The 14496-nt window shown below is 40.9% G+C and overlaps 1 protein-coding gene across 1 annotated transcript; it reads right to left on the reverse strand.

Annotated features, from left to right (window-relative positions):
- Positions 1-9572: 9572 nt before the first annotated feature.
- LOC131898421 (zinc finger and SCAN domain containing protein 4C-like) lies at positions 9573-13016 on the reverse strand. The gene is made up of 4 exons (XM_059249609.1): positions 12609-13016; positions 11239-11398; positions 10789-11151; positions 9573-9670 (listed from the first exon to the last, which is right to left on the reverse strand). Exons 1-4 carry the CDS (start codon positions 13014-13016, stop codon positions 9573-9575), a joined length of 1029 nt encoding a protein of 342 aa, XP_059105592.1.
- Positions 13017-14496: the final 1480 nt, after the last annotated feature.

Genomic DNA, 14496 nt, shown 5'->3' on the forward strand with positions numbered 1-14496 from the left:
CAAGTTCTCTTTCAAGCTTTAAAAATTCTCCCTGCAATGCAGAAGGCAGGGACAAGTTCCTAAAAACCTCTTCTGAGCCTTGTCTCTTCAAGCTAGTAAAAGAGAGTGGGTCAAAGTCCCCTGAGGGAAACGCTGGGAGAGTGTGGGTAAAGAGCTACAGAGCCCAAATGGCAGAAAACTTTACCTGAGAAAAGCAAAAAAGCCAAGCTTTTCAGGTGGGCCAGGTGAAGGCCTGATGAGGCAAAACACCTGTCTTAATGGGAGTTTAGAAATGGCAAAAACCTCCCTTGTTAGATTTTCAGTCTGTATGCAAACCCCAGCTGAGGCATCAAGGGTTTTGTTTCTGAGTGAGCATTTCAGAATGAAAAGGTGCTCCTAATCGTCCTAATGCAAAGATCCCCTGAAGCATGTTATCCTCCCTTTGATCAAAAACCCAGAGGTGACTGGCCAGTGTCTCTGACTTGGGGTGCATTTCAGGGATACTAGGGCTCCTGCAGTGGTAAACTTCCTGGAGCACAGAGCTGAGGCAGGAAGGTGCAGGACCCAGGGGAAGATTGCTAATGAACAAACAAAGCTAAAGCCAGTCAGAAAGGCACAGTTGTCTGCTTTCCTACAAGTCCTGGGTTGATAGGTCCACAGCTGCAAAAAGAAATCTGAGAAAAGCTTTCCTATCAGAGAAAGGACCTTTCTGGGAAAACAGTAAAGCTGAACTGTGTCTGAAGCAGTTGTGCTGCTGAGTCAGAATGCTGTCTGGGGAAAGAGCCCAGCCAGGGCAGAACAGAACTATCCAGGAGTAAACCTTTCTTTTCTGTCAGAGAAAGCACCTCTTTGAGAAAAGCTTTGTTTCAACTGACTCCTTGAGATGAGGGGGAGTGTAGCCCTAAGGGGTGATTGCCTCTGGCATAAGCTCTGTCCTTGAGCACCCAGACAAGCAAATGCAACCCACTGGGGGACTGGACCAGGTGAAGGCCTGATGAGGCAAAACACCTGTCTTAATGGGAGTTTAGAAATGGCAAAAACCTCCCTTGTTAGATTTTCAGTCTGTATGCAAACCACACAGACCCCGAAAACAAATGTACAAAAAGCCCCTACATTCAGTAGCAGGGAAAGCCACCACTGTAGTGTCGGAAACTGTTTCTGGGGTAGAGGGGATAAACTGAGACCAAACTGGGAACTGTCTGGGAAAAAGACTCTGAAGAAACAGAGAAGGGACATAATCCTCCCCAGAAAATATATGACCTGAAAAAGCTGCTAGAATTTGAGGCAGATTCGGGGGGAGAAAAAAAGCCCCTACCTCCAAAGGCAGCTAGCAGAGGTACAGAGCCGCAGACAGATACCTGTAGCTCTGCATCTGGGGAAGGAAGGAAGGAAGAAGCAAAATGAGACAGATCAGTGGGAGAAAATCTCTCCGAAGGAGCTATGGAAAAGCTCTGTTGTGAATGTTTTTCACTGACTGGCTAAAACACAAGCCCCGAGGAAAGTTGCTATCCAAAATGCCAGCCTCAATGCTGGCTAATGAGGCAGGTGCAGTTCTGATTTGGGGACCAGTGTCAAATGAAGGAGAGACACCTGTTAAAGCCAGCTGAGGAGAGACCAGAACCCTCCCAAAGTCCCATAATTGAAAATGTAAAATGCTTGTTCAAATCTCCCGGGCAAGAATTTGTAAGCAAGAACCAGTTGACTCTCAGACCCGAAAAGAACTATGGGAAATGACTGATGGGAAATGATATAAGGAAAATGATATAAGGGACTGATATGGGACTGATATTATTATGGACTGATATAAGGAAAATGCATTTGGGAAAGGTAGTTTTTCCGCTAAAGATGGCGACATTGCCCTGAAACACTTGTCAGCTCGAAAATACGTTCATGGTAAACTTAAAATACAGCTTTTATAAGAATAAGGAGGAAAATCGTCTAAGAGTTTAAGTGTCTGTTCCAATGAAAAATTGAAAGGATATGGAACTAGGCACTTCACGGTTTGGGCATTGGTAAAATGCCTTATTTACCCTAATAGCTGTGCAATTTTTTTACGATAGTTGGATGACAAAAAGCTACCTCTAAGAGCAGACAAGCCACTGCACAGTTTATACACTGAACGTTGTCTTAGATATGAAGAAACTTATGTGAAATTAAAAATTATTTTCCTCTTGAACAAACTGCCTGCAAAGAGTGATTCCTTTGCAAATCTAATTAAGGGGCTAAGAAACAGGCATTCAAAAAGAAATGACTGCTTTATAGATGGGAAACAAACTTCAGAAAATCTAGCTGTCTTACAAAAGAGTTGCTTCACCTGACAGTTCCTTATTAGAAATCAATGCTAAATATCACAGCTGCTATCAATATCAGGAGTTAAAGCTAATGAAAGTGGCTCAATAAGTATTTCAGAGGTTTTGTCACTGGTTAATGCAAACAGTGAGGAAATACAGTTCGGAGATGTGCCACTTGTGGCTTTACTAGCAACTTTAGAAAAATACTTTATATCACTAATAGCTGTGCAGATTTTGGCAAAGAGCTTTACAGCAGCTAAATACGGTAATTTCACCCTCGGAGTGAAGTGAAGTTTTTCAGTAGAACAAACCAAAAATACTGCTGTAATAGAAACGTTTGTCTGAATTGAAGCACTTAGGGGAACTATTATGAATTTGGGTGAAGGGACAGCCTCTAGTTAAAAACCGTCTACTGCTGACAGTGCATCTCTGCCGGTTCCAGAACGGCTGAGAGAACTGGCAACTTTGGAGTGTGGCGTCATCCTGGGAAGGCTATAGTCCCCTAGCAACAACTATCACAATTCTATAACAACTCTAAATCCCAGTGTTTTATAGCAAAGCTGACTATAAACTCTAAACTTTAGAAATGATGTACCTACTTCCTGTCTAGTTAAGAGAATCTTTCTAATAGAGAAAGTAATAATAAAGAGTAAGAATAGAAAAAGATGAAAATAAGATATGTGAGTTTGTAAAAATTCTCTTGTTAGATCTCTGTGTTAAGAAGTCTTTAGGTGTTTGCTAAGTTAAATATATGCTAATGGTAGACCTGTATAAGTTTGTAAAATAGATCTATAGAGTTCCTTTAAGAATATAAGCTTGCAAGAAATATCTAAGGTAGTCTTAAGACATGTAGTAATAAGCTTGTAAGAAGTAAAGATACTAGTTGTAAATGTAAGTTTAAATAAGAAATAAGATAAGAAGTATATAAGAAGTAATAAGAAATATATTTGCTAAGGTAGTTCTATAGTTCCCTTAAAGAGTATAAATAAGTAGATGTTAATGTTATATGTGAATTTGTAAAAAAGTGTAAATGTTAAATGTGAATCTATTCCTAATGTATATGGTGAAAGAACCTTAGACACAGAAGGTTAGTGTCCCAGTAGACTGCAAAGTAGGCAGTCTGAATGGTTTCCAAATCTCCAGAAGCCGCTAAGAAGCTAAGAATGGCGGACGCCAGAACCAGCACAAGGCATCTGGAGCTGAGATCCGTGGAAAATTGTCACAACACAGAAAAACCTAAGCTAACATAAAAAACGGTGCGGTTTAGAATACTACTGTACCTCAAAAGGTCTCTGGCTTGAGAATAAGTTCAGTGATGCTTGTTTGAACAAAAATTGTTAACTGCAAAAGTTTTGGTTAAAAAATGTCTTTTCATATTTTGAAGTGAAAGCCTAAAACAAGAATTTATTTGTTTGAACTTTTTGAACTTAAAATGAGATAAAACTACAAAAAGTAGTTTATTAAATTAAATTAAATATAATTAAAGTTATATGACGGAGAAAATTGTTAACTATATATAGCACCATATATGCTAATTCAAATGGTTCTGTTAAGAGTTTATTTTGAGTTGTAAGATTGAGAGAATTGTGACTATGTATAGCAATATTTATGTTAACCTGCTAATGGTAATGATGAAGCTAAGGGATTCTTTAAGTTTGTAGTCGCCTTAAGAGTTTTTGGTTTAGAAAGGCTTGAGGCAGCTAAGACTGCTGTAGTCACCTTGGACCTAATTCAAAAGAGAAATGCCATCTTTATCATCCTCTATTCCCATATTGGGAGGTGTAATGGCTATGGAGATTGCAGTAAGCCATTAATAGTTATTTTTTATATATTAAGAAAGGGGGACCTGTGGGAACCTGTTCTCGGTTCCTCGAGGCTTTACCCAGCGGGTCCGCATAGAGGATGATTATGACCACGGGCTTCAGTGCAGGTGTCTGAGATGGTCTGCACTTGGCTGTGCTGGGGGAGGAGGCCTTTTGCTCTACCCTTGGCATCTCTATAAAAACCCTGGGGCAGAGCCAGTCGGGGCCCTTTGGAATAGGTTCCAGGCCCTCTCGAGGCTATCCTTTATTTTCTATCTGTTTATCTCCGCAAGATTCTCCACAATAAATCCTTCTATCTAATATTTCCTGCTGCTTGCACTCAAGAAAACTCTGGGGAACTGTGGGGGTTGTGGGTAAATGCCCCACAGACCACCAAGCCCCTTTTGCTTTAAAAACCCTGCTTCATTGCTACTCAGGGTCTCTCCTCCTCTGCTGCTGCCCCCGATGGACAGAGTACCAAGTTAACTCATAGTAAAAAGACTCTGCTTTTGTATCAGATTTGGTCTCATGATGGTCTTTGGGGGATTCTGGGTACAACAAAAACAAAGTTAGTTTCTTCTTAGCTCTGGTCACAATGCTGTCTTCAACTAGTCAAGTCATTGAAGGAGGGAGTCTTTCTTTAAGGGGCCAGCCTCTGCTTACCCCATGGGCCTAACCTTATCTGATCCTCCCTCACATACATTGTCTCCACAGATGCACACTGCCTCTGCTCTTAGGCACATGACAGGACAGTATGGCAGCAGTGTACTTGGAACTGGTATCAGTCATGAAATTCTTACTTTAAAACAAAGCTCAAAAGAGTATAAATGTAGAATTAAACTGTGAAATGAGAACTTGTGTATAAGAGCAAGAAACTCAAATAAATAGTAGTGAATAGTGGTCTGCAATGGTAATTCCAGCACTTGAAAAGCAGAGGATGTATAATTCCCTGAGTTCCTGGCCATCCAGGGCTACACAATGAAACCAAGTTTCTAATAACAAAAATATGACCAAACAAACAAATATTTAAATGAACATCCTAAAACCCTAAGAAGTGATTTGTACAATAATGTCTGGAATTGTGTATATGGGGTATTTTAAAATTTTCACTACATTGGCCATTTCTGTCACTGACTGAGAATTATGAAAATCTAGACCCTGAAAAATGATCCAATATAATTACCTCTATATAAAGCTTTCCCAGATTCAAAAATTTGAAATGATGCATCAGGAATCCTGAAGGCATTTCTTATGGGTGTGTCACTGCTGCATGTGCATGGGAAATCCAGATTTCAACATCACAAACCTTACTCTATCATTCTGCCAACTCAGCTGTGTAGACACAGTGCCTTAATGACGTGTACTAGCATATTTGGAAAGACATGTAAATTCTTTGATCCCCAGTTTCTGCATCCCATGAATTGGGATCACACGTTAGTGTCTCAAGCCATATTTTAAGTGTGTGCTGAGGTTCCACCTCAGACCTCATGATTACATTGTAAGCACCTCCCTGACTCCCTGACTGAGTCATCTCTAAGACCGGGGTATCTCCTCTAAAGCCTTAAGTTCCCAAATATTAATTCCCTAGTCTCTCTGTCACCATGTAAATAAATTACATTTAAGTGTGTCCCTCAAACCAGCAAAAGGTTTATTTTGCTATATTTATGCTAATTTAGGGCACTTGGTATTCTCCCTGGTAAGGGTTTTGTTGGGGACAGTACTTTCTCATGAATATAAAAAACTACAACACCTTCTCAGTACTGCTTCTCAAAATGACTGTCTTCCTGAGTTAGTCATCTCTCAACCCAGGAACTCACCTTGAGAGGAGGCTCTAACACTCATCAAAGAGACACTCCGTGAACCTCCCAGGGATCCTGCCACTTGATTCCCACGTCTCTTTCAAGGCAAATCTGTCCTTATAATTTATTGTTTTGGGGAAAAAACTCCAAGACCAGTTGAGAAATCACCTGCTGCTTGCTCTGCTTTTCTGGCTACAACCATGAGGGAAACATCTCCCAGGATCTTTGCAGCCCCTGCTTTGCCCAATTATTTGGGGGAAAGTTGAGCTGTGTGCCTGAAGAGTTAGAGATTTCTTCTCCAGACTGGCTTGGAATGAGCTCTGCATTGTCTAATTCAAGGTCATTTGCTGGTGACTCTGGCTTAAAGGCTTTTTGAACAGTGAAGCCATTCTGGTAAGGATCCTCAGAAAGAGTCAACCATGACAATTCCATATCTGCCTTGTGACTTAAGGCTCTGTTTCAACAATTTGTGGATGTATAAAAGCTATGAATTAAAAAGAGAAGAGACACATGATTAAAGTAAAAAAATAACTAAAAATTAACCATTATGGTTGGTTTCATTGTTACCTGACAGATGCATAAATAACGGCAGCAAAAACAAGCAAGGAAACAAAACAGGGGAAATTAACCTTTCCAGAAGATTCAGTCACAGATGGAATCCTAACTCAGGCCCAGCTCTGTGTCTCACATGCAATGCTTGAGGCTTTTCTGGGAGAAGATCACATCCTAAGCAAGCTTTGCAAGTCATTGTAGTGAAAGGGGACAGTACCACACTTACAGAGCATCAAGACTGACTTCATCTCCCAGGAATTCTGATCCTGTGCTCTCATATAGTGTTCATTCTAAACCTGTCAGAAGTTCCTGATTTCCATAGATTTGATCCCAAGTGCTGCAATGAACAGGTGAAAACCTTTGGCAGTGGAATTAGACAGAAAGCAGTTCCCAGGAGGTGTCTGCAGCCCTACATAGAAAAGACAGGCTGGACCAGGCTCAGCAGTGTATGCAGAGAGAGGTGACTGTTTCATTTTGGGAAAACATGATGTTTGATAGACATGACTTGAACACTCTAGTCTAGGGAGAAAATAAAACTATGTGGTCAAAATAAATATATTTTTATTCCTTCATCTTTTTCTTTCCTTTTCTATTTTTTTAATGTTTGCTTGTTTTTGCATAAAGATGTCTTGTAAGCCAGTCTGTATACAAACTCACTAAGTGTATACAAACTCACTGTTGGTGGGAATGCAAACTGGTACAGCCACTGTGGAAATCAGTATGGCAGTTTCTCAGAAAATTGGGAATCAATCTTCCTCAAGACTCAGCTATACCACTCTTGGGCATATACCCAAGGAATGCTCAATCATACTACAAGGACACATGCTCAACTATGTTCATAGAAGCATTATTTGTAATAACCAGAACCTTGAAACAACCAAGATGCCCTTTAACTCAAGAATTGATAAATAAAACATGGTACTTATACACAATGGAGTACTAGTCAGCAGAGAAAAACAATGACATCATGAGGTTTACAGGCAAATGGATGAAACTAGAAAATACCATCCAGACTCAGAAAGACAAAGATGTTATGTACTCACTCATAAGTGGATACTAGAGGTAAAGCAAAGGATAACCAGACTGCAACTCACAGCTCCAGTGAGGCTAGCTAGTAAAGAGGACTCTAGAAAAGACAGAGTTTGCCCAGCGACAGAGAAATGGATGAGATCTACATGAGCAAACTGGGGGTTGGGGGGTAATAGAGGGCAAATGTTGGGGGAAATAGAACTTAGGGGAGCGGGAGGTCTTAGATGGATCAGGAACAGAATGGGAGAACAAGGAAAGAGATACCACCTTAAATGAAGGCACCATAGGAATAGGAAGAAATAGAGTGCTAGAAGGTCCCCAGGAAGCCACAAAGATGACTCCACTATAGACTACTGGCAATGGTTGAGAGGGTGCCTGAGCTGACCTACTCTTGTGATCAGATGGCCGAACACTCTGTCATGAGAGAACCCTCATCAAGTAACTGAGGGAAGCAGATGCAGAGATCCATAGCTGATCCCCAGGAGGAGCTCCAGGAGCCCAGTCGATGAGAGAGAGGAAGGATAATATGAGCAAGAAATACCAAGACCATGATTAGAAAAAGTACAGAGACTACTAGCCAAACTAGTGGAAACACATAAACTGTGATCCAATAGCAGAGGAGTCCCGATGGCACTGGACTAGGTCCTCTGGATAAGTGAGACAGTTGATTAGCTTGAACTGTTTAGGGGGCACCCAGGCAGTGAGACTGGGACCTGTCCTTAGTGCATGAGCCAGCTTTTTGGAAACTAGTGCCTGTGATGAGACACTTTGCTCAGCCTTGGTGCACGGAGGAAGGTATTAGACCTGCCTCAACTGAATGTACCAGGCTCTGCTGACTCCCCTGGGGAGACCTTGCCTTGGAGGAGGTGAGAATGGGAGTGGGTTGGGGGGAATTCTGGAGGGTGGGAGGAGGGAAGACAGGGAATCTGTGGTTGATATATTGTGGTGATATTGTGTTCCCCAATATACCATACAGCCTAATAAATTTATCTGGGGTCAGAAAACAGAACAGCCCCTAGACAGACATAGAGGACAGAAAATGATGGCACTCACACCTTTAATCCTAGCATTCTGGAGTCAGAGAGCAATCCAGATCTCTGTGAGTTCAAAGCCACAGTGGAAATAGCCAGGCATGGTGACTCACACCTATAATCCCAGTAATGGCAGAAAGCAGAAAGGTACATAAGGCATGAAAACCAGGAACTGGGCTGGTTAAGCTTTTAGGCTTTTGAGCAACAGTTCAACTGAGATTCATTCTGGATGAGGACTCAGAGCTTCCAGTCTGAGGAAACAGGATCAGCTGAGGAACTGGCAAGGTGAAGTGGCTGTGGCTTGTTCTGTTTCTCTGATCTTCCACCGTTCACCCCAATACCTTGCTCCAGGTTTATTTTCATTAATAATACCTGTTAAGATTCATGCTACAATATGTAAAATAAATAGAAAATCTCTTAATAAAAAGAAAAGAATCAAAACGTCAATGTGAAAATGCATAGATTCTGTTGGAATTGATGTCAGCTGATGAAATTCTGGATTTCAATAATGGAAACCTTTTGTTTTCCTACTCTAAGGCTGAACAAGGGACATCAGGGGAAAGTCTTCTATCATCCTTTACATTTCTACATGATGCTGGAAACTCTTCTCAACTTTCTCAAGAAAATCAACAACACAAAGGTGCCAACAAGTCAATCACCCTGTGCATGCTGGCTTAGGCTAAGCACAGAGTTCCTGTTTCTCAAAATAGCTATTATTCTCTTTTCCTTTCTTGCCTACAGTTTTGGAGTTCTCTCATGGAAAACATCTGCATCTTGTAATCTATTTATCATCCTGTCAGACCAACTTCCATATATGCAACTTTCTATGTGTCCTGTGGATAGAGCAGTGAAGACTATAGTCTTAATGAAATAAGTATGGAGGCTGTTCTGAACCACTGCAATTGACTGAATATTTTTATACTACTTTGGAACCCTGCCCACTCATGTGGAGGTACATGCTTGAACTGTAAGCAGTAAGCACTTATGGGATGAGAGATGGCTGAAAGAGTGATACACTTACCATGCAAGCCTAAAACTTGAGTTTGACACCTTAACAGGGTAGAAAACAGAGGGAATGACAGGGCACTGTCATGAACCTCTGTACTGATGAGAGCTGGAGACCAGAGAATGTTTGGAATCTGCAGTATCAGATGTACCAGTGTACAAAGCTCCTAATAAGAAGGACCCTGTTTTAAAGAAGGCAAAAGTGAAGAACTGACAACTAAGTCCTCTGTTGTCTCCTCATGCTGTGGAACTGAGGCAAAAAATAAAACAAACATGAAAAGTTCACAAAATCACACACACCACACAAAATATACATAAGAGGCAATTGTATTACAGTTCCATTGATTTATTTAATATATAGCAGGCACAAATTATGTTACCTTAAGGCCTTAGAAAAATGTTAGTGAACAATGGTCACCCCTTCTTTACCATACATGGCACTGGAATGTGACACTGGACAGAGGGAACAATCCAGAACTTACATGTCACATCTTCAATGGACACTTGCTGTCTAGAAACGACATACTTCTTCATGTGCACATGAGACACTGAGGCTGTAGCTCTGCAAGGTACACAGTTCAGTCTGACCTATGGCAACTCCGCTGGTGCAGGTGGTATGTGGATGACTGGCGGAAGCTACAGTTACACACAGAGCCGGTGCAGGGTTCTCTCCTGTGTGAATCCTCTCATGAGTCTGCACTTTGGTTTGACTGCTGAAAGACCTCCCACATGTACTACATTGGAAAGGCTTATTTTGCCTATGTATGACCTCATGTACTCTCAGGAAGCCTTTATGGTCATTATCCCCCATTATTCCTGGACAATATTTGATAACCATTCCTTTGTATATAGTCTTGTATTAGGTTAGAATTTTCTTATTTAGACAAAAAGGGGGAGATGTAGTGGGTAGCCATTCCAGCCTTGATCTGGAAATTCCAACCCCCATTGAGACTTCGGCAACTGTCACACCTAAAAGGCGGGGCCAAGAGAGGTGCCTGGGGACCCGAGATCTGGATCAGCGGGTGGGCGCTCGGTTCTGGGACCCTGGATGGTGGAGGTGGACCAAGCAGAGCTCCAGAGAACACCGCTGGACTGTGATACACCTTCCCCAGACCCCACGACCTACCTATCCCTTAATTTGTAAGTTACGCCATTAAATAAATCTCCTTTTAACTACGTGGAGTGGCCTTAGAATTTACACCAATACACCTGGGACAGAAAAATGACCTCTTCTTCTTGTGTGTTTTCTGGTGAGCTGAAAGTCTACAGGGATATTTGAAGATTCTTTGACATTCCTCACATTTGTATGTCTTTGGGTCTCTGTGGAGTCTATCTTGGTGACTCTCAAAAGTGGAGTTTGCATCATGAATCTGGAAGTCTTCAGTCTGCTCTAGCCTGGAGATGATCTCTGATTGTACCTCCATAGGGCCATCTTCAGGAGGAGTTTCCTTCTGAGATTCTTCCTGGTACCTGGAGGTGACTTGACTTGTTCTGCTGTAATTATGAGGGTTTTTATAAGAAACCCTTCTATCTTCAGGCTCTGGAAATTGTTCTCTTTGGATAATGATAAGGGAGTCAATCTGATTTCCAGGACTACTATTACCACCATTTACATCCCTAGTGCGCCAGGGATTGTTTTGGCCATCTTCATTGTCTTCATGTCCTGTGGAAATAAGACACTTGATGAAACTGTGCCCAAGAAGGGATCCCTACACAATATACCTCCTCTGTGCAGCTTCCTGACACTCACCTGTTTTTAATAACATGTCTTGGGAGACTGGAAAGGGTGTCCTTGCATTCTCTTGTGTTGAACTTCTTGATGATTGCTGCTCTTTCAGAAGCTTGATGGCTTCTTTTAAGGACATGGTCTCAGAAAAGAGGGCTTTCTGCCCCTGCATGGCGATGTGAACCTGTAAACAAAGCCAAATGACAATTGCCAATGAATCTGTGGATCTGTGGATGACAGAAATCCTGCCAACTGATTGTATGGCATTACTGGAATATTGATTAGGTCATTTGTCTATTTCTCATCTCTGATGATGTTATTCTGTCATTCACAAGTTATGTTCTCTAAAGTCCCTATTCGCAATGTATTTGCAAGTGTTGAGTCACAGTTCCCAGGGAAAAGGTAAAGTTATATTTCTGCAATGCATGGCCACAACATTTTCTTGGTTCCACCAATGGTCATTACATTTGTGGAAAGATGAGGTTGGTCCAAACTGGAAAATAAGGACTTTTACCCTTCAAGAATGGCTTCTCATTATTCTAAGGGTTGTCCCCTTTCCACCTGCCAAGTTATGGAAACTATAACAAAATTGCTGTCTTAGTGAAATACAGCAAGGTTTGATAGGTCTAATCAGGAAGAGATTTGTACAATGACATTAGAAATGTGTTTATGGGGTGTTTAAAAAATGTCACCACATTGACCATTTCTGTCAGTGACTAAGCATTATGCAAACCTAGATGTTTAAAGAAGATCCAATGTAATTACGTCTATGTTTAGTTTGGGGTTTTCAAAATTTGCATTGCATCACCATTATTCATCAAGGTATATCCTATGGTTATGTCAGTGTTAAATATGTATGTGATAGATATAGTTTAACATCAGAAATAATATTCTAGCATCCTGAAACTTAGGTATCATAGACAGTTGTTCTTAATGATTTGTAGTAGATAATTTGGAGGACTATTAATTGAATTAAATCTCCAGTTTCTGCCCCCCAGGTCCCGGGATCACAGGCTACTTTTGAGAATCAGAATTTTAAATGTGTGCTGAGATTGCAACTCAGTACTCCTGATTAGGATGTAACCAGCACCCTAAATGAGCCAACTTCAAAGCCCAAGGTATCTTTTCTAAACTGATTAAGGCTTTGCTCAGATGTCTTATCCCAATGTCTCTGTCATCATTTAAATAATTTAATTAAAATTACATCCATCCAACAATCCATGGGCTCTTCTCTGTTTTATTCATAGTAATATAGAACATTAGGTAGTCTCTTTTTGAAACATGTTGGTGGTGGGGCAGTGATACAGTCTTACCAATTAAAAAACAAAAAGAACTTTCTACTTTTCCTCAAATGAAAATGACTGTCTTAATTGCTGACTTAACTATCTCTCAGCCAAGGTACTCATCATGACAGGAGGCTTCAAGTACTCATCAGTCAGACCCTCCATGAATCTCCCCATGTTTCTGTCACTTGATTCCCATTTCTCTTTAAAGGCAAACTTGTCCTTGAATTTACCAGTGATGAGAAATTCCTTCAAGACAAGTTGAGAAATCATCTGCTCCTTGCTCTGCTTTTCTGGCTGCAACCAGGAGTTAAACGTCTCCCAGAGTGCTTGCAGCTCCTGCTTTGCACAGGAGACACTGTCATTTTGGGGAAAGTTGAGCTGAGCAATTGGCGAGTTAGAGATACCTTCTTCCCACTGCACAGGAGAAACCTGGGTTGGAATAAACTCCATGTAGTCTAATAAAGGGTCATTTTCTAGTAACTGGGGCTTAAAATGATCTCTGAGGTGTGAAGCCATTCTGTTGAGGGACCTCAAAAAATTCAACTTTGTCAATCAAGTATCTGTCTTGTGACTTGAAGAACTGTTTAAGCAATTTATGGACGTGTTAATTCTATAAGTGAAAAAGAGAAAAGACATGTAATTAAGTCAAAGATTAACTAAGAGTCTTGAAACAGGTATTATCATTATTTCTTAAGAATATATATTTCATTGTATGCCCACACAAATTCTTCTAGTGACCACAACAAAGAGGAGATGTGAGTGTAACAGCACTTGACTCAGGAAGGAGATAAATTCCTTTGTTGAGGATGGCAAGACCTGCAATAAGAAAACAGCAAGGTATGCAGTAGCACAAGTTTTTCACTCTTGTAAAATGCAGAGTTATTGTTGCTGAACCACAAATTTTCAGTTTGACCCTTGTCTCCCATTCTAAATGCCCCGGAGCAACACTTTAATATAAAATGATAAAAGTCAATGACCGGCAAACTTCAATTCCCAAGGTACCAAAGGATGTTAATAAAAAGAAGCACATGTCTATTCTTGAGTAGCCTTCAGAATTTTAAATGCAACAGTCTTGATCAGAAAGAATGTCCTAGCCAGGGAGTACTGGCACATGCCTTTAATTCCATTACTTAGGAGGCTGAGGCAGAAGGATCTCTGTGAGGCAGGCAGATATCTGAAAAGCAGGCAGATCTCTGTGAGTTCAAGGCTAACCTGGTCTACATGGTGATTTCCAGGATAGCCAGAATGTTTCATGAAAAAAAACGTGTTTCAAAAAAACCAAAAAAAAAATTAAATAATTAAAAGTAAAAATAAAGGTTTTCAGAAAAACCGCATTATGACTTTAAAATATATTCCAATAATTGTGATGCAGAATATCCAACAACCCACAAGTGAAAACACACACACACACACACACACACACACACACACACACACACACTTACATACTCAAGGCAACAAAGAAGGGTAATGTTTCTATTCTCCAAACTTAACTCTTTCTTGGATAAATTTCAAGGATGATTCCAGGAAGCAGGGGAAGGTAGAATGTGTTTACAGTCCTCTGCTCTGCTTAATCTGAAGTTCTTTTCAAGTTGACTTCCTTTTATAGTGCCTGGCTTGCATAAATCAATCTGTGAAGTTAATTGAAATGAGAATGAGATTGCATTAGACCTTCTGTGCCTGGGTGTGGCAGCCAATACTTTCTTCCTATTACTCTTGCAGTAGAGCAGGAGGGTCTCCAGGCCCAGCACAGCCTAGTAACCTAGGAAGACCAAGGTCAGCCTGCCCTATGGGAAGATGGTGCCTAATTAGAACAGCCAAAACAAGTAAGCAAACAAAACAGGGGAAACCCAGTTTTCCCTCTGGTTGAATCAGAGATGGAATCCGACCTCAGCCCCAGCTCTGCATCACTATGCAATGCTTGAGGCTTTCATAGAAGGAGAACACATCCTAAGCAAGAATTGTCAGTCACTGTAGTGAAAGGGGACAATACCAC

The sequence above is a fragment of the Peromyscus eremicus genome, chromosome 1 (genome assembly GCF_949786415.1).
Source record: "Peromyscus eremicus chromosome 1, PerEre_H2_v1, whole genome shotgun sequence".
NCBI lineage: Eukaryota > Metazoa > Chordata > Mammalia > Rodentia > Cricetidae > Peromyscus > Peromyscus eremicus.